At 41.8% G+C, this 24547-nt stretch overlaps 1 protein-coding gene and 1 long non-coding RNA gene across 3 annotated transcripts in view; one reads left to right on the top strand and one right to left on the bottom strand.

Annotated features, from left to right (window-relative positions):
• Nucleotides 1-321: 321 nt before the first annotated feature.
• LOC122998793 (G patch domain-containing protein 2-like) lies at nucleotides 322-23802 on the top strand. 2 transcript variants are annotated; one of them, XM_044375794.1, is made up of 10 exons: nucleotides 322-1238; nucleotides 2746-3426; nucleotides 8689-8750; nucleotides 9643-9801; nucleotides 10104-10183; nucleotides 10286-10350; nucleotides 10462-10501; nucleotides 10616-10707; nucleotides 14709-14794; nucleotides 20195-23802. In XM_044375794.1, exons 2-10 carry the CDS (start codon nucleotides 2750-2752, stop codon nucleotides 20368-20370), a joined length of 1437 nt encoding a protein of 478 aa, XP_044231729.1. In that variant the 5' UTR covers nucleotides 322-1238; nucleotides 2746-2749; the 3' UTR covers nucleotides 20371-23802. The 2 variants fall into 2 exon arrangements, with proteins under 2 accessions (XP_044231729.1, XP_044231728.1); XM_044375793.1 differs by having other exon boundaries at nucleotides 323-1238; nucleotides 2717-3426.
• LOC122998796 overlaps nucleotides 20328-24547 on the bottom strand; it is a 37457-nt gene continuing 33237 nt past the window's right edge. Inside the window, exon 4 of the long non-coding RNA XR_006407511.1 lies at nucleotides 20328-20393. This is a non-coding gene — a long non-coding RNA (uncharacterized LOC122998796). The remainder of the gene's footprint in view (nucleotides 20394-24547) is intronic.

The following is a 24547-nucleotide window of genomic DNA, read 5'->3' as shown; positions in this document are numbered from 1 at the left end:
TTACATAAGGTTTTACAGGTGTTCATACTGTGTCCAGACTACATGAGGGCAACCATAACATAATACATTTACGAGAAGTGCATCAGTAACCAAGACCGTAGCTGCCATTAAACACACTGAGGTCATGTTCTCTGTATTTCTTCTTGGAAATTGGAGGTTTTAGCAACCTGGGGGAATTTACATAACTCTACGGGTAAAAACCCACATATTTTTAAAGCTGATTCCAGTAATTTTAGACCCAGAGGGCTTTGAAACACCATTTAGACCTTCATGTTGGAAAATAAAACTTATATTATTTCTTTTTATTTTACACAAGTGGAATTTCATTAAAAACATCCTAGGCAGTTTCCTGGGAAGAACGATGTCATCTGGTACTAATTTAGGTTTAGGTTTTTTTCATAAACCATCAACCATTCAGCAAGATTGGGACAAGAGTTCACTGTCTGACACGAAGGAACCTCACAACACAAGTGCCAAACCAAGAGAATTGAAAAAGAACAAATACCTGACAAAATGTTTTTAGTATGTTCTCAAGACAAAAGACTCTTGTAACAGTTTTGTGACACTAGGTCAAAATGTAAATGAAAGGTTAGACATTATCATAATTATTGAAGAATAAAGGTTTTGAGGCTGTTATTTTAGTTAGAGGTTTAGGTTTATTTTTAGTTACAAGCAGTTTACAAGCGGTTTTTGGAGGAATTTCCTGTGAAAGAACTTCTCCATTGGAATAAAACTTGGAAAAAATCATTTAGAGACTATTTTTTTAAGGAAACGGTCAGGGGCCTTTGTCTGACTAATATTTCTAAAATCCTGGCTACAGAACTGGCAGTTTAAATAGTATAAAACTAACATGAATATTGGCTCTATACCGCAAGAAAATGTAGATATAAGTTTTTCCTAACTGTTTCCTAACTGAAATAAAACAATAATACACTACAACAGGATCACCATGAACTGTATGAGCAGCACAGAAACGTTATAGAACATTTACAGTCATACAGCTAATTGAAATAATAATAAACACCAGCAATTTATCAGCTCGTCATAGGAATGTTATGATAGTGAAAGTTAAATGTGTTAGCTGCGTGATAATAGACTCGTGTGTTGTCCTTATCTGCATAAACATGACGGTGATGTGGCACAGAGAGGCGGAGGGATCTCATTGGCTGGGCAGCGAGGGCGGAAGTGCGTCTGGTGTCCCAGCTGTGCTGAAAACAAAACAAGACAGGCTGCGACTGGTGAGTGCACAAAACACAATAGACTCTCTGCCTATTATTATCGCTCATAGCATTACAGTAGCTGTTTCGGCTCGTATATAACACGGTTTTCGCATGAATTGCTGTATCAAGGTGTATTTCGCTGACAGTTAACAGTAGAGAGATGTGTGACTGTCCTTGTGCTGAGCTCACGTGTGAGATGTTGTTATGTAACAGACTACAGAGCAGACAGCTCAGCTCAGCTCAGCTCAGCTCAGCCTGCCTCTGCTCTGCCACTGTGTTCATCCACTGATGTCCTACAGCTGCAGAAGTCGCTTTCTTAGCTGCTATGAAGACGCTGTGAGCGTTTTGTAGCTGCTGCTGATGTGTAGACGCTCAAACAAGCAGTCGTTTTCAGTAATGTTGCAATCAAACAAGGGAAGCTACACAGTGTCACAGTGTGGACGATCCTCCACAATTTAACGCTGCTAGACTTCAAATAAAAATCACTAAACCAAAAAGAGAGAAAGCTGGTGTAAATTTGGTATTTCTTGGTGAATTTTGTGTGGTGGGGTACATGACAGGTGTATAGAGCAGTGGTTCTCAAAATAGGGCCTGAGGACCTTGAGAGGGTTTCAGGGGGTCCCCAGTGGAAAGGGGAATAATTTGTTTTCACTATAATTCCATCCATAAATAACACAATAACAGAATGTATGACTACTCTGATCATAGGTTTCATACATTTTCTGTAATAAAACATCCAAAAGCAAAAATCTTATCAGACCCTGGGACAAAATCTTATTAAATGGGGGTCTGTAGTCTAATTTGTGTGAGTTTAGGGGTCCTTGATGAAGCCCGAGACAATAGAGGTGGGTGATATAGATAAAATGTAATGCTATATAATGATATCAATGGTTATGTAGTACATTTTCTGGAATTTCAAATGAGAAACCATATGTAGATTAAACAACAACATTTAACTACAATTACACTTTTTGCTAATATATTAAAAACCCAAAGGATAAACAAGTTGATTTATCACATCGATGCCAAAAATCTTGCAAATCTATTATTCTGTTGTTAGTAATTCTTGCAATAATATAGTACAGCCATAAATAGATATCATTGTGAAAATAGTATCTCAATACCTCTGCTGGTTGCCAAACATTTAGCATCTTATTGGTATACATTGTCAGAATGCCCAACCCTATAAAACAGCTGTTTATCAGGTAAAGATAAAGATGTCCCCAAGCAAAACTGTCACACAAGCAAACAGTATACCAAGTAAAGTAAGTATTTGTATAAAAATGATGATTTATTAAATAAATGTAAGTGGGAGTTATATTAGAGCCAGAATCTGGTGATCATCAGTGGAGCTGCATCTTTAGACATTTCTGTTATTGTCATTGTTTTGTCACTGTACAGATCTAAAGACTAATCTACTCTGCTTATATGGATTGCATTTTATTTTGATGTACCATCATCCATAGTGTTTAACTGTTTGTCCTCACATCACTCAGGTTTCCTCTGTTGTGTCTTTGGTTTCCAGCATCATGATGGATGAGCTGGTGCGGGACCTGGTGTCTGCACTGGAGCAGACCTCAGAGCAGAGTAAGCTGGGGGAGCTGTGGGAGGAAATGGTCCTGAATCCACTGCATCAACGCCGGCAGATCCGTCGACGCAGAGGCCGTAAGCGCCATCGCGAGTCCTCCCTCTACCCGCTGGAGCACAGACGCTGCTGGATTGAGGCCTCAGAGTCCAGCTTGGACGAGGCTTCTAAAAACTACAGGGGGAATGCTCGTTCAGCCTTCAGAGCCTCCGTGGCCTACTGCAGCGACTCTGACGATATGACTGCAACCAACCAGTGGCACTCCCTCATGAGAGGAGGCCCGACCAGGACTAGGCAGCCCTCCTGGCCAGAGTCTGACTCCTTCACTGAGAATAATCCGGGGCGGCCACTCAGGAGGCGGAGGAAGGTCAAACGTATGACCTCAGACGTCACGGTCAGGTTGCAGCAGAAGTTAAAGGTTTCTGGTGTGGATGGAAAACGGAGGCACAGGCCGTCCAGGATGCAGCATCTTTCTGGATCGAAGAATAGGTCTGGTGGTTGGGTGGGAGCAGACAGGCAGACTGAAGGAGCCAGGCTGATGGGAAAGGAGTGCTGGAAGAGTAAGATCACACTGGAGGCCAAGGAACACAGAGATGGTGGAGATGAGAACATGTCTGAGGGGTAATGTTATATTCACGGAAAGATATTTGCACACCGAAAATAGCATTTTCTTCTTTTTGTTTGAGTCAAACCTAACCTTTCATTCATTATATTACTGTTTCACAGTTAGGCCTTTAGGCAAAGATCCAGTCCACATCTGACATTTATTTAGTGTTCTATGAAAAGGTTTTTGGTTCACTGTTTGTGAAAATTAAGCAATTCCAGATTTCAAAATTTACAGCTTTGCAACAAGCCAAATGTTAACCCTGTCATTGTTTAAAGAGTCAAGATTAAAATCATTCTGAAAGATGTGCTCAAAACTCTAAAAGCCAATTTTACCCTTTAAATAGAAAGTTACTAAGGCAGTTAAACCTATAACATAAAAGTCATGGGCATAACTACTACAGTATCAGACAGAAGCAATTAAACAAGGCGACATTTAAGATGATCTATACTGCCTGTCTTCATCTAGCCAGTTGTCAATATTCAGTGTGTCCTCAACTAAACCAAAAAAAAAGTATCACAATCATGCCACTCCACTTTAAAGTATTGAGTTGACATTAAAAATGAATGATAGAGTCTCTTCATCCTCATCTCCTATAGCTGGTATGATCACCAGGGAGGGATCTTTGATAGTTATGCCTCCGGGCATCTGCCAGCTCATTATTTCTTTTCGAGAAATATTGTCACAAATAAACACGTGACTTGGTGAGGTATTGATTTGTTTTGAAATGAATTCCTGTCTTGGGCTGGGTAATTAAAGCTGTGCCTGTCCCAGTATCCCAGAGTGCACCCTCTTGTGTGCATTTTATTTAGCAAAACTAAATGTGGTGGTAACTGGCAGCAGCAGAGAGGGACGTTATGTTATTACAGTGAAGCAAAGACTAAATGGTGACAGGTTTTGTATCAAGGGCTGCAACTAATGATTATTTATAGTGTTTGTAGATTATTAAATGAATCATTTGGTCTTATAAATGTCAGCGTTTCCCTGAGTTAAAGTTAATGTCTTCACATGTCTTGATTTGTCCAACTAACAGTCCAAGACCCAACACATGGCAAGTTTATTTGTATAGTAACTCTTTACAATAAGGCAATTCAGTTCATAAGTGCTTTACATAAGACATACAAAGTAATACAATGATATAAAACAGTTAAAAGCTTCAAATCCACACATTTGAGAATCTGAAATCAGCAAATGTTTTCAGAAATCAGCAAAAAAAAATTAAAATATCATTAAAATAGTTGCTGATTAATTTTCTGACAATTTATTTACTAATTGTTTCAGTTCTACTAGTATGTATCATTATCAGATAATATTATTAAGGTGTATCAAAACTTTTAAGGGTGAAGTGTTGAGTGTTTATTTTTCAGAATGTATAAATTGTGTTTTGGCCGTAAATACCTCACATGATCCCTGTGTATAATGATCTGATAAATAGTTGGATATTATGCTGGTTAGATGTGTTTCATTATAAAATTGCTTATTGCTACATTGGTAACATAATTTTTAAGCCTTGCAGTTCCCCATGCTCCTGCACAGTGCATTTGCCTTGAAGATCTCATTATCTGTTGATCATATATATTAAAAAAAAAACCCACATGAGACAGACATTTGTGGTAACCGGTAATGGGACAGACAGAAGGCTTTACATCTTCTGGTTTAATTTGTGCTGACCTCCCTAGCCCCTAAACGGTACTTGTTTTCTTACTTTATGGAAAAATCAATAGCCGTCCTGACAGAAAACAGCTCCGGAGAAGAAATAAATGGGAACACCATAGCACGCTGTCAATCATTTCTCACTTACACAACGCCAACGCTCTTGATTGCTGCTCAGTAGACTGCCACACTGTACTGAAGGCTGAACAATCTAATGGTTAAGCCCTGGCGGAGGCAAAGGATATGAAAAAATGGCAGCAGTGATGAGTGGTTGACAGTGGTACAACAGCAATATTTATAATCCGAGTGTGTACGGTCCACTTGATGTCAGACACAGATGCCATTGTGAAAATGTCTTTTGAAGCACTCAGATTTCTTTGGTCTCCGTTCATTCCATTAACCTTTTTCATATGGAGTGTCTGGTCTCTTAAAACGTGCCTCTCCTCAAGGTCACTCCTCTTATGTGCATACTGAGCAGAGCTTTGCCTTCAGCCACCCAAGTGCAAGCAGAGCAGATGTTGGCAGCTCCAGTTGGACTCCACATCCTTGATTAGGCCCGGCCCAGCCTGCTGGCAGTGAGGCCACCTGGCACCCAGGCTGGCCCAGCAAGCAGGCCTCACCTGTGGGTAGACGGCATCCCGGGCTCAGCCTCTGTCTCCTGCTGTGTGCTGCTACTGGTGACGTTGACTTCCAACCCCCGCCGCCATGGGAAAACAACTCCATTGTGCTTGCTTTTCTCAGCTTTATCATGCTGTAATTTATATTTTGAAAACTCAATGAGGAGTTTTTGTGAAAGCTGTGCGCCATTTGCCGAAGTTAATTTTCATAAATCTCTGAGACTAATCCAATTACTGCAGCTCAGGGAGGGTGGGATAACCTTATAATCAGACACCCATGGAAGAGGGCATGGATTTGGGTTGGGGCGGCTTGTTTGAAGAGCCCACAGATCCATTGTTATCAGCGCTTTGCCCCCCTCTGTCTCTGCCTCTTCTTTATTCCTCTGCAGAATGAGCCTGGGCTCAATAAATGGCGGCTAGCCTGTAATCTCTGTGCAAACTGGTCTGCCTCTCCCAGGAGCTGAGGATTATATCCTAATGATTAGTGCTCATCTGGATACTGTGTTTTGCTTCACCTCTTTGGCTTGTGTAGAGACAATAGGACCATTGGGGGAGTTAAGTTCAGCACCAGAACACTGAAATGCAGTTTTTGTTTTTGCCCTTGCCTTTGACTCACCATGGACATATGGTGTTTTATCTAATTAAGACGTATTTGTTTTTATGGAACCTAATCCGCAATAGAATATCTTATTTTTGAACTGGGGGGACGTGCTGTTTTGCGCGAGGCTCTGCTCGCTGCAGTCTAAGCAAACACTGGAATGATGTCCTTTGACTTCTGTGTGAGACATCGACCAAGTTTGTCAGCTTTTCTTGCCAAAGGTCACTGCTGAAGAAAGAAGAGGTGTTTCTGTTGGTCCCAAGAAAAATGGGCGTCTCAATTATTCATGGCATTAATTAGGCAGTACTTAATGGAAACGGTCTCACATTGGCCCTGTGCTGCTCCAAGCAACATCACATTACACCTTTAATACGGATAAATACTTAATGGGTGTCTCTAATTAATTGTTTATACCTGTGATTCTTTTTCAAACTTTGCACAAAATCCCTCCAATAAGAGGCAAACACATTTTTCAACAAGTAAATGGAGGAAGACATCGCGCTGCTGGAAACAGTTAAAAGTCAGCACCTCATCAAAAAAAGAAACCACAAAGTGCTGCGTGCATCCCCGGCCTTTCTGGTGCAACACAAACACTTCCATCTTTCAAAGGGAGAAAGGTTGTTGAATGAAGCATAAAACCAAAATGGTAGTAATTGCTTATTGTAGAGCTTGTGTCCTCTACTGATGATGGAGCGTTGTGTGCTCCAGATGCCAACCGATGTGTCCAGAAGTGGGGTGCAGCTGAGCAGAGGCCTGGGGAATCAGTCTGGAGAGGTTGGGAAGGGCTGAAGGGGTGTAGGACGGGGGTGGAGGGGACGGTCCAGGAATGCTTGGCTAGGCCAGACATCTTCCAGATTCCCCGGAGAGGCCTGCTCCCTCTCACATCTGCTTCTTGTGGATGCGAGGGGAGATGATGCAGGACCATCTGGCCAGGAAGATGTGCAGGCTGGACGGACGTTTTTCTGATCCTGCCGTCACTGGCAGGCGTCTGCAATATGGCAAAGCACCGTATCAGCGCATATCTGACCCTCCAGCCTCTGGTGTGAGCAAGGTCAGCAATGACAAACAGGAAGCAAAATGCAAGCAATGAAGAACTCTTTCATAAAGGAGTTTGAATGGCAGGCAAAGGATGAGCCTGGTGTTAATATATATTGCGTTATAGTCAACAAATGTCATGAAAAGACCAATACTTTAAGACATCCCTAACCTCCTTGTGGCAGCCCATTTGTTCCTACTGAAGACAATCTTTAAAAATGGGTCACAAATATATATTTTAATGAAAAAAAGGCTAAGTAATTTCCTTAAATAGCTGAATACTGCAGTTATTAGGAATTGTTACTCAAACAAGAGTAAATAGTGCATTTGTTGGGAACTATTTTCTCATGCAGATTAATACACATCAGTGAGTATTTATGGCAGTATGTAGGACTGACTCAAATAAACTGCAGTGCTCGTGTTCATAATAAAGGAACATCTCACCCACATGTGCAACAATGTCCTTTAAGTTAACTGGCTTTTATGAAATATACTGCAAGTATTTATGTAGCTAGTTGAATATATCTGCATGTTAGGTTTCTTTAAAGTAAGCAATGACAGCTGTGTGACAACTTGGTTTACTTTTAGAAAGAAAAATCATTTTTTGAACTCTTGTTCCTTCCTATCCTCCACCCCCCCCTTCCATGACCTTGGAGTGTCTGGAGGTCGAGTCCAAGTTGGCTGAGGTGTGAAATGCACAGAGAAACCTGATGTGGTCTGGGATAGCAGAGGGGGCACAGAGGGTGTGGTGGGAACCTAACGGGGGTTGCCTGGGGGTGTGGAGAGGAGCAGCAACGGAGCAGTCTAGGCAGTGTGCAGTCACAGACCCACACAACAGATGTTGGCCAGTTGTTGTGTGTGGAAGCAGCACGTCTGTGGGTCGCTCTGTGTGTGGGGCACACCCAGAGGGAGGGGTGGGCAGGGGGAATGTGTTTCGCTCTCCTGTCATCCTCCACAACGCAGGCCAGATTAGATTGGAGCTGACAGCGGAGGATATTCAATTAGATTGTGCATGTCACTCAGTGGCTTCGATCAGAGTCTCTCCTCATGCCTTTGTGTTTGCTATCGCAACAAGGGAGAACACAGCACGCTCTGTCTTTTTGTGTCATTTCCATTTATGTCGACCTCTAGCTCCGGACTTCTTCATTATTTTTATCGGTGAATGTTACATGTTAAATATTGACATTACAGTGGCATGTACATTTTTGATTCACATTGTTCACTTTTCAGATCCTATAACATTGTCTGACCTAAGAACCCATAAGGTTTGAGATTACAAATCAGAACATCGTTCCTCATCCCTAAAATGTCATTGATATTAAAGAAACAGGTCAGTGGCAATAATTCACGTGATATTTTTCCTCTTTTCTTTGCAGTGAAACCAGCAGTACATGCAGCAGTGACCCCGGCCTTTTCACCAATGACGAGGGGAGGCAAGGTATTAAAAAACAAATATTTTAACATACAGAGCAGCAGCTTCGTCACTTACTGTAATTAAAAATAGTAAACAGTTGATTTGATTTTGAGTGTCTGCAGCTAACAGAAGAACCATTCTCAATCGTGTAAAGAAAAATGAGGCAAGTTGTCACCATTGGACAATACCCTGCTCAACTCTGAGGGAATGCTGGGGCTAGAGAGGGAGGTTTCGATACAATGGGCTGGTTGCTGGGCACCCAGGCGACTCTAATAAGACGTTGTCATGTCGTGTTAATGAGCGCTGAAGCCTTTGCTAATCTCATTAGCCGTGGTGGGGCCAGACGGCCTCTGATTTAACAGTTGTCACTACACCTTGACTGTGAGAGGCATGGTTCCTGCGTGCGCTTCGCTGACTGACAGGTCTGAGAAGGGAGTTCGGTGTCTGGGGATTAGACTGGTGTTGTCTAGTTGTCTATTAGGGTGTCTTTAAAGGAAAGATTTAGCCTAAAATGAAAATTCAGTCATTTTTGACACACACACACATCAGCAAGAAGTTTGTAGGACCACCAAACACACTTAGCTCCTGCAGTTTCATCTCAGCCTTTGACCATCTAAAATGCATAAATATAACGTTAATCAAACGTATCCAAATTGCTCATGTAGCATTATGCAGGTGTTTTGTAGCCATTTAATTATTTACCTCTCATCTCCAACATTATTCTGGTTAACTTTCCGTGTTTTTGGTCGGCCCACAGACTGGAGGCAAGTTTATAATTGGTTAAGTGCAGCACAGTAGCACAATTTTAAATGTAACATTTTTAGAAAAGAATGTTTTGGCAGAAACTGCTGGAAATTTGCTGGCTGCAGCAATGACATGCTCACCAATGCAATATCTTCCCTTTCCTTTTACGTAGGTGATGACGAGCAGAGTGACTGGTTCTTTGAGGGGGACTGTGGAGTCGGGTCAGGCGTGGCCAGCCTGCTGCCCAGCTGGGACTCAGACAATCAGCTCTCCCTCGAGGATAACCGCCCATCGCCTACCTTCCTGCAACCCGCACGACCCTCTCAGAGAGGTTGTGGCTGATGATTTAGTGTTTCTGACTTCTGTCTTATCAACAGCGGGCTTGGAGAGTCTAGTGCCTGCTTTTTTTTTATCCTGTAGAACAGACTATTGTAATGATCCTCTCAGGTCTTTCTTAGAACACTGTTCAAATTGCTGCCGCCAGATGTTTGATTTTCTGCATAAAACCTGCTACAGTATATACTTTAAATAAAGTTTTACTTGTCTTTTTCCTGCATCTTTCTTAAGCAATAATAATCATTTTGACCATTTTTCAACACAGGAAGATAAATGTCATGTTTTGTACTGTTGCAGGGTATCATTCACATCTTAAACGCCTGCCTGGCACCGCTGCCTGCTGCATCAGGAAGGATAGGAGGAGGCCTCCCAGCAAGGTTAAAGCAAACTGGCACCTTCCTGTTCAGTAGACTTACAATTACTGAAAACCAGTTTTTATGTTCGTTTCTTACTGTGCATCTTTGATTTGTGTTTTACAGGGTAACCGCATGCCAGTGTTTGTAGAGAGACTGAGACACTTTTCTCAAGATCCTTACCAGAGAGAGTAAGATGTTTCAAACTCTTTTCTTACAAAACTCAATTATCTTGTATTAGGTGCATCTGCTCCCATCATCTTTTTGAATCCAGTGATTATACTTTTATAATCTCCTTTTAGCTTTTGGCTTCCTTCTGTTGGAAAACGAGATCGAAGCCAGGTATGTCACATTAAACATTTCTTTCCAAGCTTTATTATCTTTTTGGCCCCACTTTGTTCAGACTGTACTTGTGAGTCTCAAAATCTAAATGTTATTGATACTTTCAATTTTCAGTGGAACCCTTTGTGCCAATTACCCGTGTGTCCCATTGACATGGTGTCAGAGAGCTCCCGTCTCAGATGTTCCTCCTCTGTCTGCAGAAACAGGTAGTTGATGCCACATTAAATAACGCAACCTCTCAAGGGCCTATCGGAGACACAATTCAGTCTTTGCCATTAAAGCTCAATATATTGATGGACAAGTCTATGGTCAGCTCATTTAAATGAATCAGTTAGAGAGCATAGGTCGCTGTTAACTAGAGTAATCCATGTTAAGGTGATGCCTCAGAGACTGTGTGTGTCTGTGTGTGGGCAGATACATTCAGTGGGTTGATTGTTGTTGTTGTTCTCTATCAAAATGAGTTTAAGCTGTGGAGGAAGGAAACACACACTTGAGTTCAAGCCATGTTTAAAAAACTAAAATATTCAAAGTCATTTAAATCTTTATGTTATACTTGATGTATTCTTTTCAATGATTTAGTACACACACATATGCATAAATACATGTCCCCACATTCATCCGAATGGCAATCCTGGCCTAAAGTCTAAACTGAACTGACAATAGACAGCTGCAGAAGTAACACTTGGATGCAGCAACACTTCAATTCAATAGTTTTCAAGGTCAGTGTTCCCAAACAGAGAAATACGATGTGTGGACATAGTTCTAATGCAGATTTAAATTCCGGCATTTCTGGGACTGCACAAAAACATTTTAAAATCCAAAAGATGTTTGTCAAAGCATCGCATGGCTCCGAGTCATCCCCGGAACTGTTGGATCTGCGTGGGGGACTGTTGAGAAGCCGAGCAGCCCCCTTTGGCCTCAAGACTGTGGGACTCCTCGCTGCATTGTTCCCACTCTGCCTATTTATGATGCATTCTTAATTTTTGTTTCACACACACTCACTTTTTCCACCCTCTCTCTTGGGTTATTTCACAGAGCGCTCCGGCGCTCCTTGATGAGGGGCAAAAACACGACTGCTATGAAAAGCCCCCGACTTCTTAGGGCTTTCTTTTCTAAACTGGCCCTTTCTTCTCCACCTGAAAGGTTCCTTCAGATTCCAGTTTGAGGCATTGTGAATACTAATTTCTCTCTATTAAAAAGCCCTCATATCCATGCCATGCTCTCATTTGAATGGCGGACTCAGGGGAGACCTCTTAATTCCTTTATAGTGGGATTCAAGACCCTTCACTTCAAAAAGTATAAATCATACTCCCAAATGAACGAGGGAGAGAGGGGGGATTGACGAGTGGGGCTTCTGATGTGTCCCGTTGGACGGGCACGAGCTGAATCTATCTCCCCAAGCTGCTCAAATCCACTCTCTAGTGAGATGGCTCCTCTGTCCTTGTGACCCAGCTCCGCAAACATGGCGCCCGTTTACTTCCTTTCACTTCATCCGAAACTCACACACAAACACAACAACAATTCTCGCACTGCATGACAGTGATGAGCGATACTATAATTGCTGATACCTGCTCTTAACAAACTTTAAACGGTCTACTCTTGATTTCACTTCACTCTATTTTCATGTTTTTTGAACATCATATGATCGATTTCTAGCCCCGAGCTCCCATACATCTGACTTTTCTTTGTATTCAAACACCCTTGAGAGAAAAGTGTTTTCTCTGTGGGCAGAGTGTAAGCATTAATCTTGTACCGCGGCCAGGTTGAAATGATACTGTATTAATAAAAGCTGTCATCTCCCGTTTGCTGCGAGTTGACGCCGACAATCAGATATTTGATGTTAAGTGATAAAGGCTGTATGAGGTTGCATGCTGTTTATCCTGGTCTCGGAGCGTGAACAGGCGCGATGCTTTGTGGGATTTGGCTGTAATGCTCGGGGCCGGTGGCCACGTTAAAATGCATAACCGCCTCCCACCTGAGCGAGGCAGCAGCAGCTTTTATCTATTGACTTATTTATTTCTAAATGACACTTGCGCTGTGAGATAAATCATAGTCTTACGCCACTCCCTTCCCAGTTTTCATTTTAATTGTGAGATCTTGGTGTCAGCAGTTAGTATATTGGTGTGAGTGGCCTATTGATTATTGATTTGGAGCTATTGATTATGTTCCCTGGAGACCCTAATCCTTTCTGATTCATTTGAATACCTCTATTAATCTTGAGATCCTGCTCACACCTGAAGCGCCATGTACCCTAATGAAAATAGATAGCCATTTTGTAACTGCTGTACCTCACTCCTCTTTTGATTTATTATTTTTAATTGATATATTTGCTTTTGGATGTGGGCGCCAAAATTACAATTGACCCTGTGTCAGTGCTGTTTTACTCTGTACCCTAAGGGACCACACTGCGTTTAAAAGTGTCTCATATGACCTGAAAAAATCTATCTTGGAGACTTTTTCTTCAGTGTCCTTGTGTCTTTGATAGGATTTAGCTGTTGTTGGCCATCTTCATTACATATTACTTGTTTTTTCTCCCCTCATTGCCTCTAAGTCAATCTTTGTTTTCTCATCACGGTTTCAGTATATTTAGGGACAAAACAACTGGCCAACATCTGTCATGCTGATAAAAATGATGAAGTAACAGATGTTAAATAATAAAAACAGTGTTGTGCGTTTTTTTACCAGTTCTTTCAGTTTTACACCGAGCCATGTAACATGCTTATAAAACGCCTTTGGGTTCTGCTCTGAGATGAATGGCGGTGTTTTGCCTTGGTTAATGAGCCAGCTGATGGTATTCTCATGTTTGATTAGCATTGTGCTGAGTGTCTCGGTGGGCTCCCGGCGGCCCTGGAGCGGCTCTGCCTCTCAGCTCTCAGCAGCAGGGGAGGGCCCTCACCTCCCTCCAGGCTGCAGGGGCCCTGGAGTGCCTCGGCCTCGGTGTAATGAGGGAAGAGATGGAGGGATGGACCTCCACACATTAAGACCAAATGCATCAGGGTATTACTTTTAATACCGCAGGCGTGCCTCGTGAAATAATGCGACAACGTTTAAACGGGGATCGATTTTGGAATTAAAAAGTTAGTTTGCAAAGATTTACTGTAGGGAGTTCAATGCCTGAGCTCTTTATCAGTGGCGCAAATGGCTGGTTATGTGCTGTCCGACAGAGGTACGATTGAGGGATCGATAGGCGCGTGATTTACTAACTGGAGTACAGGTAATCAATAAGTATAAAAGTAAATGAAATATGCATTACTGGGATTTTATTAGAGAGGGGTAGCAGGGAGAGAATAACGGTCAGGCCATTTATTTTTATATCTATTGATTATACAACATAGAGACTTCGCTCAAAGCGTGCCCCGCACAGCTCTCGACACCCCGTGCCTGCACACCCGTCATGTGATTTATGGGTGTGGAGGTCATGGAACACGCTGCCTGTTAAAAGGCTGCCCTGACGGGGCCTTATTGTAGCACGTGTCTGTTAGGGTTGTGAGCTTTATGTAGGCTTCAGCCCTCGATGAGCCGAGCTGGTTAACAAGGAGCTCTACTTTTGGATGCTGCTCTGTTGTTTTGCAATCTGTCATTAATTCCATTTTTACAGGTCATGTTTATTGGCATTTTCAAACAGCACGCCATATTCTTCTTTAAATTCTCTCTAGGATACAGCGTAGTTGTGTATAAGATAAAGCATAATGCATTTTTGCCTGTCATTTCGTCCTACTGGAGCTCCCTCACACCTCCTGTACACAAACATACACACTGCACCTATCACATCAGCTGCCCCCCCCCCCCCCAATGATGGAACGGACCTTGACCTTAACTTTACATCTCAGAAGTCATGGCTATTAAGCTGGCGGGGGGGCTTTTCCTATTTCAGTGCTCCTGACATATGACACAGGAGGCATAGAGCAGGTGTAATTTGTTTATGTGAACTCTGCAATGACTCAGCCACATGCACCCCAGCACCTCTCCTCATTGAATATTCTCTCTGGTGAAAACGCAGATTAATGAAGAAAAATTAATATGTGGTAAAACATGCACCTTACCGAGGCTCAATGTAAACTGCAGTATTTGCAGCTGTGCGGCGCTCGCGTTTATCGATTTCTTTTATATTTTTTTTTTTTACAAGAGTACATGTGGATTGTGGGTGGGAGCTGCATCATCGTATTTGTGAGTAACGTTTGCTCGGGTCTGTATATGTGTCTCCCAGGCAGACTAACGTCACTCCGGGACTGTTACGCACAGGAGACATCAGGAGGAGGAGGAAAACAGAAGCTGTGTCCATCACAACATCAGGTAATATCCTCCACACATACCTATGAATCTCTTGCCTCACTTACATTATTATTGGAGGTGTTATGTTGTTACAAAGTTTACATTTCTCAAAGGAAGAGCTGAATGTATCATTAAGGAGGTGTTAAAACTTGTCTTTCATTTTTGTAATTACAGAAAAACTTACAGAATTCTTACTAGTTAACATCAGAGTGAAGTGCACAGTCAGACTTGGTATCTATCTTACATTTGGAGCTTTCTGTGTAAAGCAGCAGAAGAGAAGTGTGATGTGGAGTTCACCCTATTGGAGGAGGCACTGAGCAGCAGCCGCTGTGTGTGTTTGAACCAGTGGAGCTGCCTTTTTTCATTAGACTGATGGCTCGGGGCCTTGTGTCTTTGCTGGATTGAAATCTGAATTGGTTTGTCCACCTTTTCTTCTGCGTCCCCTCTCCGTGCTCCACTACTGCAGCTGCTGTTTGTCATTTAAATAACAAATGCTGGTGGTTCGCTGATTTAGTGAGGGGTGCAGGCCTCCGATGTATATTAATATTGCCGCACAGTGCACTGTACCAGGGTCCATCATTCATTTGGATAAAAGAGGTGGAATTTAAAAACAGCCAATGCTTTACTTGGATACAGATTGCATCCATTTATTGCACTGAGTGATGGAACGGCCGGCAACTCCGTCCTTCACCTCCCCAGCGCTGAACCACTTCCCATAAAAGTAAAAAAGGATTCACCCCTGCCCCTTAAGGACCCCTCATATTCAACATGCGGAACAAGGGGCATCCCTCAGTTTCTCAACAGTTTACAGACCCACGGTCTGCTGTAAAAGACATAAGAGGAAGAAGTTTGTTAAAATCTTAAAACATGAAAACTGATTCATTCATTTTCCTCAAATGAAATAACTCATCAGTGTAATCTGTGCAAATAAAATATTTAAAATAAATACAGAATATTTTAATGTTTAATTTAATGTAGATACTACAAATTAAATCTTTTATTGTGTGTGTTGTGGAGTGAGTGACCAAAAGATGATCTGTTTCCTAAATTGCATAGAAGTGCAAGAGTGTTCCTGATTGGTTCATCCCCCTTCAGCCCTGTTCAGAGTGTTTTCCTGGTTCTTGAGTCTAGTGCCCCCTGTCCACCATGATTTATCATGCATCCCATGTCATCCAATGTCAGTTTCTGCAGCTGCAACTGCTCTGTATAAATCTTTACTTTGGCAGCCTGCTGCACCATGTCTCTTCTCAGTAATCTCGCCAGCGCCAGGAGATGCACATTCACTCTGACAAGCTCTCACACTCGGTGTGTGTACAAATTTTGGTTTGTTGCCATTCTGATACAAATGTGTACAGAGACAAAAATCACAGTCAGTGATTTGTTGAGTGGAGTTGTTTCCTGGTAAACATCTTGTTTGCATGGAAAGATTGTTGACTGCATTTAGTAGAAAGAACACGCGGCTCCCGGTGTTGCTCTCACTGAACACGACAGCCAAGTCTTTGTTTGAGTTGGCCAGAGGAAGTGGATTGTTGTATGTGTTAGTGGTTGATTTGAAACTCTGTAATCAGGAGTGAAAATGGTCTGCGGCTGGAGGCGCCTTCCAGGGCTCCATGGGGAATTACTGAGGCGGTACCCAGCTGTTGCTTTGTCTTCTTTCTTTACCCTTTTAGCACTTCTACAGCAGTGCTGAAGCTGGTTGTGGGAAAAAAAACAACAACAACTTATCAAGCCAGGTATCTGTTTGGATTAGATGACCACTCCATTTCTCAGCCTTAAATTGTCCATTTTCTACTTTCTCACCACCAGCAATCCAGCAATCCAACAACTCCCTTTCAGATATAGAACAAAGCATGCCAGCTTTCTGCTATATCTCACCTGATATCATTAAAATTCAGGTATCAGATTAATTAATTTGAGTGTTGTCTATGGTTTGTACAATTTCCAAGAATATCAATATTTGTACTCTGGAAAATATCACCATACTGCCCAGTGGCCAAGAATGACAATGAATCTACACACTGCACATTTTTTGGAGAATTATTTGTGCAGCAGAGATGAATCAGTAAGTGTAAAGATCCTGATGGATTTTAATAGCCTTGGCTGGCCTCACACACAGACTAATTAATTATTGCAATGTTACTCCTCCCCTGCTGTCTCCTGTAATGCCCTTCATCTTTATCTGTGTAAAAGGATGACGGTAATAAACCCAAACGTGAACTTATTCAGTGTGCTAAATTTTGGGGGAGAGTTATGGAGTAAATAGCTTGGATTGAAGTCAGTTTGATTGTTATTGAATGTTATCTCTACGCGTTGGAAAGTACCACATGTGGGTGCCCATGTTGAGGCCAGCCCCTCGGTCAGCCCTGCCGCCTCTCCCTTTCCTCTCTGTCTTCATGTGTCTCCTTGCCTGAGCAAGACGGCTGCGTGACAGATCACCTGCGTCGGAGGCCCGCCGTGTTCCTGCCCGGCGGTCCGGCCCCCTCTCATTAATGCCCAGGCTGGTGCGAGGGCCGTATGGCAGCACAAGACAAATAACGCTACCACTCAGCCATCACTTCTGCTGACAGAAATGCAGCCCACCGCACTATTTCGCCCTCTCCGGCTCCACTCCGCACCCTGCTCGCGTCCTTCAAAAAAAAAAAAAAAAAAAAAAAAAACCCATTTCCTCCATCTCCACCTGCACCTGCCTGCGCTGCTCCACCAAACTTCCATGGTGGTTTTAGCTGTTGCTGGAGGCTGAGCTCAACACTGAAACCCACACAAGTTGACTTACTTAACCCGCTGCCTTTGTAACCATTCGAATTGTTTTCTGTTTGGCTTATTTTTTTTTGTGGAGACAGATTTTGTTTTTAGTAGCGCAGTCTGTCGGGTGTGGCGCTCTTGACTCGCTTATGTGCAAACCTTCTCACCAGGAGGTCTGATTTGAATGTCCTGTTTTTTCAACTTGTGAAGGGAGCGTTGTGTATGTGTGTGTGTGTGTGTGTGCGTATGAGAGAGAGAGAGAGAGAGAAGGAGAGAGAGAAACACAAAGGCTAATTATTAAAGAGCTATTCAGCCCTGTTCATTTAAGTGTGGGAATCAGCAGGCCCATTACTGTCAATGTGTAATTAGCTGATTAATAAACAGGGGGAAGGGGAGTGCTCCAGGAAGGCCTGTAATGATTGTTTTTAGAGAGCATCACATGAGAGCTTATTAAGATGGTAAGATGGTTCCATTCAACCTCCCATTATCACCCACAATAAATGCATGTACTGTAATTCCCACTTTGACAGAAAACCTTTGCGTTTAATGTCTTCATTGACCTTGATGTAAAACTTGTTGAGGGTAGGTGCAGGTATTCAGGAAAAACGAAACAGTCTTTTATTTAAGCAGCTGATTATTTGCTTTCATCGTTTTTTAATTCTCTTGAAAGCCCATAAATATGCAAATATACATTTTAATGGGTTGTTGTATGTGAATGCTATGTTATTTATCGACAACCTACATACTGAGTGGTGTACATTTACTTAAGCACTCAATTTCCTGCCACTTTATACTTCTACTGCACTACATTTCAGAAGGAAATATAGCACCTTTTACTGCACTATATTTAATTGACAGCTACAGTTACTAGTTACCTTTCAGGTTAAGATTTTAAATTAAAAACATATGATAATCTTATAAAATACAGGACATTATTAAAGATTAAACCAGTGGTTCCAGACCTGTTTGGCTTGTGATCCCTTACTAGTTGAGGCCCCTTGTCACATTTCAGATGTCTGTGAGTTGTTAGCAGTTCCACCAAAGAGACATTTCCCATCTAAACGTCTCAGATGGTTTCATTTAAAAAATCGTCAGAGGCCCAAAGAAATTAAATTATCCAATATTTCACACAAAAAAAGCAAAGATTAGAAAAAAAACCTAAAAAGTGAATGTAAATGTGTGGAGCCGAACTTTGTTTTTTTCTTCTTGCCTTCCTAGATTAATCATCTAACGACCCCTCGGATTTATTTTGTGACTGTTCCGCTTGGTTGGGAACTACTGGACTAAACTACCGAACTATATATAAAGTAGTTAAAAACCACTGCAAGGATGCATCAGTCATAACAATGCCATAATGTAATACATAATTATATATAATCTGAAGAATGAGTACTATATACTAATCCTACTTATACTGAAGTAGGATTTTGAATTTAATGGAGTATTTTTACATTGTTGTATTGGAACTTTAATATAAGTAAGAGATTAGAGTACATCTTCCACCACTGCATATAATAGGCTAAACATGAGCCAGTCATTAGCAGGAATAATGTGACTTTACTTAAACTAGTGTAGCTTTAATTTGTATTGTAATATTAAAAATATGTACGTAAATGTCTGTTTTCTTACAACAAAAAAAAGCTTATCCTGAATGTGACCTTGACCCAGGATTCGAGCTAGTATCTGGTATGTCACGTGCATGTTAACACACCCACTAACTAATGTTCCCAGCCACTTCTGTGTATCTGTCAAATATGAAATCCCCTGAATTTTGATCCAGGGCTTTGACTATGTTTAACTCAAGTGTTTTGGTTGAACCTCAGCAACGGTTAGTCATCATTCCCTCAAGAAATATTAATCAATTATCTTGCCCGCCGGATCAGTTTGGGGAAGAAGTCATCTGGAAAGAGGCACAAGCAGATATAATGGGAACGAGCAAAAGCACATGCCAGCGAATGCTGTAATGCCTAATCCTTTGAGACAGCCCAGAGCCACAATGTCACTTCTAGTTCCCTTGTCCTCTGCTCTGGGACTGCTTCGCAAATGTCTTGTGTGACCGCCGCTAACTTTTTTGGGGGGAGATCAGGAAAGATTTATTTATCAACGTGGAGTAGGAAAGCAGGAAAGCATGTTAGGGAGCACAATTGTTTTAGAGTTCCTCTGTCTTCTGAGAAAATTGGCCCCGGTTCTCTTTCAGATATTTCCCTTCACTCGCAGAGACAAAAAGCTTTAAAGGTGAGCGAGATCAAGAGAAAGAGGATCTTTAAAAAGGAAGGTAGTCAGTGAGATGTGAAGGTGTGATGAATGGAGTTAAAAACATACAGCTTCTTACACAGCATAACTGGAGGGGGGAAGTTAAGCCATAGGAGCAGCACAGATTGGCCTTTTAATAACCATGTCCACAAGTCATATGGGGCCAAATTGGATTTGGCTCACTTGACCAAAACCTCATTAATACTTAACCTATTAGGAGAGGATTGCTTCAAAGTTTTATTTCAATATACCTAAAACATAAAGCGATCCAAGAGTCGTGGACTAAATTTAATTTTTATTCGAGAGGCTGCCCATTGAAACAGTCTAGGAAAATGTGATTTGTGTGTGTATCTTTTACTGTTTGTTCTCTTTGTTGTGTTACATGTTCAGAATATGATATGTGCTTTCTTTTTTTTTTGTCTGCAGCTAGCAACCCATTTCATAAGGATCACCAGAAAGAAGAGGCACAGGGAGCCAGCAGCACCTCAACCCTAGAGGCTGTGGCGGCTTCGGGAGCACCGAGTGCAGCGGGTTCACGGTCTTCTACTTCTGCGAAGCCTGAGAGTTTATCTTTCTCCCAGGGGGACCATGAGGACACTTGAACGCAGGATAAGCACGCCCAAGCCTGGAAGAACATAACAAAGGGAAAGCCAGAAAATAAAAACGCTAAAAGTCTTGCTGCACAAACTTTATGATGGGAAAAAATACAAAGCACATCATTACTCCTCAAATCAGCATGTTACTGCTAGATCCAGTCTTTCTAGGTAGTATATTAAGCATGACAAATGTTAATGCAATCAAGCCTTGTTAAACCCTCCGCCATCTCCTCAAGTAAGAAGGCAGCTTCAAGAGGCTCCTCGTGTGACTCAAGACTCTGCGGCTCCTCCTGTTTCTACGCACAGTCTCCAGGCCACCTGCTACCACTCAATCCAACAATTATGTCCACTGTAGCAGCGCAGCGTTTGTCAGCAGGGACACTGGGAGAGGATGGTCAGTCGAGGCTGGGTGGCCGAGGGGGGAGTCTGCTCTACTTTATGCTAGTCAACAATGGCTGTGCAGCAGCATGTACAGTCGCTAGCTCAGAGACAGGAGAGCATCAGAATGTTTAGCTACCACATGCTGCTACAGGGTTCAGAGAGGCGACCACCGCTAGAGAGCCACACAAAGTACAGGCCTCCTATTAGCATGGATTTGAAAAGCTACAGTTTTTACAAGGGTGCTCATTAGCACAACACAGAGGGAGGGCTGCCTCTGTTCTCTTCAGCTTACCTTCCATATTCAAATTTCCCCAAACGTATTTATGTTCAAGGCCAGCTGCAAATCTCTTTGAACAAACTGTTTTTGCAGCAGTGGTGGGTAAGTTGCACCAGGAACTGTGCAGAGAGCGAACGAGAGCCAGCAGAGAGGAGTTGGAGGAGCTCTCGGAGACAGGAGAGGAGAGTCGTACACGGTATTTTCACCTACCCTTGGGGTATACATTTCCCCAGCTCCCTCGGCATCAGATGCATTATAAGATCAATGGCAGTGTACAGTGAGATGAAACACAGCAGTTCTCGCCAAGCTGGTAAACAAGAACTATTTTCAGAAAAATGTATTTTTATATAGGAGTCAAGTGATGTACATTGTGCTTGACCTGAACCATGTGGATGATAACTGTTGTAGTCTTTCAAAACATGAACAAACACTCACTGCACCTTTTCAAATCTTGAAAGGGTATTTGACAGTGAAATGTTGACTTGAATTTAGACAGCAGAGTGAATTTGGTTGTGTGCGAAAGTTATTAAAAAAAAAATCTGAAATCCTCCCAAACAGCAAAAGGAAACAGGTATGCACTTTCTGTAATGACTACAAGATACCTTTTTAGTGAAATGAACCAGATTATCAGTCACATATCACATGTCTTTTCAGACACTTTAAAGCCTTATTTAAGAGAATAGTCGCATTTAGTAGAATGAGATTTGCCAATTAACGTGAGTTATACGTCTGCAATAATCTGTCTGAGAAGGCTTTATGTGATCATGTTGGCCAGGGATGACATTTATAAATGCTGTGTGTGCACACTCGTCTAAATGGATGCCTCACACAAGACATCCTGCCACAGGAATCAGTCAAAGTGTTGAGGCTGAGACACCCCCTCCCACCCCTTTGACTATTCTGCTGCTGCAGCTTTACCAGGGAGTCCAGTGGCCAGCCAGCAACCAGTCTTTCAGAGTTACACCACGCCAGGAATACACACCTGATTGAGAATTGAGAATAGCACAGGTTGAGGTTCGTAATTAGAAAAAAAGAGGCTTTTGATAAATACCTTGATGGCTGCTTCAAGACATGCCTCTGAACACGTTGACAAGTATCGACTGTGTAGTGTTTTAAGGAGAGCTTCTGGCTGTTGCCTTATCCGTCAGTCTGTGTTTTGGTGCCAAGGCATTGACAACAGAGGAAGACGCATCAATTCACATACAGTTTCATTAGTAGCAGGAAGGGAATACCTCACATCCCTCCATGGTAATTAGCAGTCACCATAATGACATCTTAGCCAAACCGTATGCCCCAAAATAAATTTCCAATGGCCAGGAAGTGGGGGAATGGCTTCCGTGCAGCCAGTCAATTGCCCTGTTACAGTTAAGGAATTCAGCAGGCTGGTACCACTCATATTTCATCCCAGGTAAAGATTACCTGTCAGGCCCATGGGAGATGTATTGATCTGTTTTCCTTTTTCCGCCAGCAATCACCTGACAAAGGCACCTAGGAGGCGAGTGAATGAGTGATGCCTGGTCTGTCTGCTCCACCGTGGTGGCTCCTAGTGTCCACTGATGGGTGGAGGGGTGATGAGAAAGAGGCGAGATAATGCAGTCATAAACTCTGTTTGAACCTCCTCTGTATGCATGCAGGGCAGCCTCTTTGTCCCCTGGGTCACAGGTCAGCGGGGAATTTGCCTTTTTTTTGGCTCCTTTCTTGTCAGCGGCGTTTGTTCTGCTATGTAGTGCATAGTGATGATAGAAACACATGCAAAAGAAGCTCTCTGGTTCCTGCTGACAAATGCATGTTGCGAGTCACAGTAGTTCAACTCACTTTGGATTTCAAAAGTGATCTGGTTTGATGTGGGCACCCTACTCACAATGAAATCCAACCTTGTGTGGTCTCAGGGTTTCCTGTGACTGTCAGAGTGGCGATGCTGTAGTAGCAATGATTAACTTTTACATTATCTCATGTTTTCTTGGCAGCTAAAAGTATTTATATATTTGCCTTGTTCATTGAAATGTCAGCGTTGATATTATCCATCAAGCAATGCATTTAAAGTGATTGCACTGTATAAAATGTGTAGTATTTATGATGTGATGCATAATTATAGGTCCATTAATTGAGGATTTAGGTCCGAGGACATTAAATTCATAAATTCAATTTCATGATAGATAGCATGGTAGATATGTCTCTCTAATTTTTTACTATCGTATTTTTTAATTTCATGTACAAGGATTTAATATCAGGGAGATATATCCCTGATATCAGGGCTCTTAGGCAGCTATCCACATTTGATACGTAGTACAAATAGCATCTTATCTCATAGGCTGTTATCTTTATATTTAATAGTAGTGAAGGCATGCCTAATTGCTTTGCAAATGATCTAAAGAGGATCACTCCTCGCTCAGAAAGCCTGCACAGTGTCACTAAATGTTAGTGAGACATTACAGTGGTAAAATTTAATCAAACCTGCTGTGCAGCGTTTATACAGTAGTTCTGTTCCTCTGTTCTTTGTGATCATTACATATTTGATAAAAAAAAATACATGTATGGACGAGGTGGACATGTTTGATTAGACTGCTCCAGATAAGAAGCTGTGGTAGGTCTGTTAAAAATGTCATTTGTGTATGTTCAAAAGGATTTTTGGGATTTTTAAAGAGGATGTATGTCTTGCCTATATGTCATAGATGTTATAATCATTGTTGTATGTCATGAGTATTTATAGAAAAATGTGCAGTATCTATTTATTCCAAATGCTGAATTTGTGTGCAATAAATGAGTTTTGGCGATCTTGACTTTGGTGTGAAGGTTATATGTAAATGTTTACTGACTTGTATGTATTCACATAATGGTAAACTTTTTTAGTTGAAGATTTAGGGTATTTTGCCTTTTGTGTTTCATAGTATTAAAGAGACAGGAAACAGTGGGATGGAGGGGTTAGCACTCAACCACCATGGCGCCTTTGAGCTAAATGCCAACATCAGCATGATATCATGCTCACAATGACAATGCTAACCTGGTGTTTAGCAGGTGTCATTTTTACCATTTTCACTATCGTAGCTTAGCGTGTTAACATGCTAACATTTGCTTATTGACACTACAAAGTACAGCGGAGGCAGATGTGAATGTCATTAGTTTTGTAGGTATTTGGTCATAATGTATTGGAAAAACTGAAATTTTGACCTGATGATGACCCTAAATAAAAAATTAAGGGATCATCAAAGTTATTACAATTAATCCTGAGGGACAAAGTCTATGGCTATCTATCCAACAGTTGTCGAGATAGACCTCATGGTTGCGCTAAAAAAAAGTCACCAAAGTCTCTTCATCATCGGAGGACAATAAATGTATGAACATTTATGACAGTCCATCTAATAATTGTTGAGATACTTAAGTCTGGTTAAAATTTTGGGACCAACTGACCAAATGCATTGCCACACCAGCATAGCTAAAAAAGTAAAATAAAAATGCAAACATTCTCCACTTCCAGTCTGCTTTTCTTTGTTTTATACCTAAATAACTTTGGAATTTGGGCTTTTG

This window comes from Thunnus albacares, chromosome 15 (genome assembly GCF_914725855.1).
Source record: "Thunnus albacares chromosome 15, fThuAlb1.1, whole genome shotgun sequence".
In the NCBI taxonomy this organism is placed as follows: domain Eukaryota; kingdom Metazoa; phylum Chordata; class Actinopteri; order Scombriformes; family Scombridae; genus Thunnus; species Thunnus albacares.
The sequence above is the reverse complement of the archived record's forward strand: the minus strand, read 5'-3'. Positions and strand labels throughout refer to the sequence as shown.

Excerpts from the sequence above, each read along its gene's own strand:
- LOC122998793 (XM_044375793.1), top strand. The coding sequence starts at position 1,056 with ATGATAGTGAAAGTTAAATGTGTTAGCTGCGTGATAATAGACTCGTGT. Across the intron at positions 10,184-10,285 it reads GGAGGAGGCCTCCCAGCAAG|GGTAACCGCATGCCAGTGTT; the intron begins GTTAAAGCAAAC and ends TGTGTTTTACAG. Across the intron at positions 14,795-20,194 it reads TGTGTCCATCACAACATCAG|CTAGCAACCCATTTCATAAG; the intron begins GTAATATCCTCC and ends TTTTGTCTGCAG.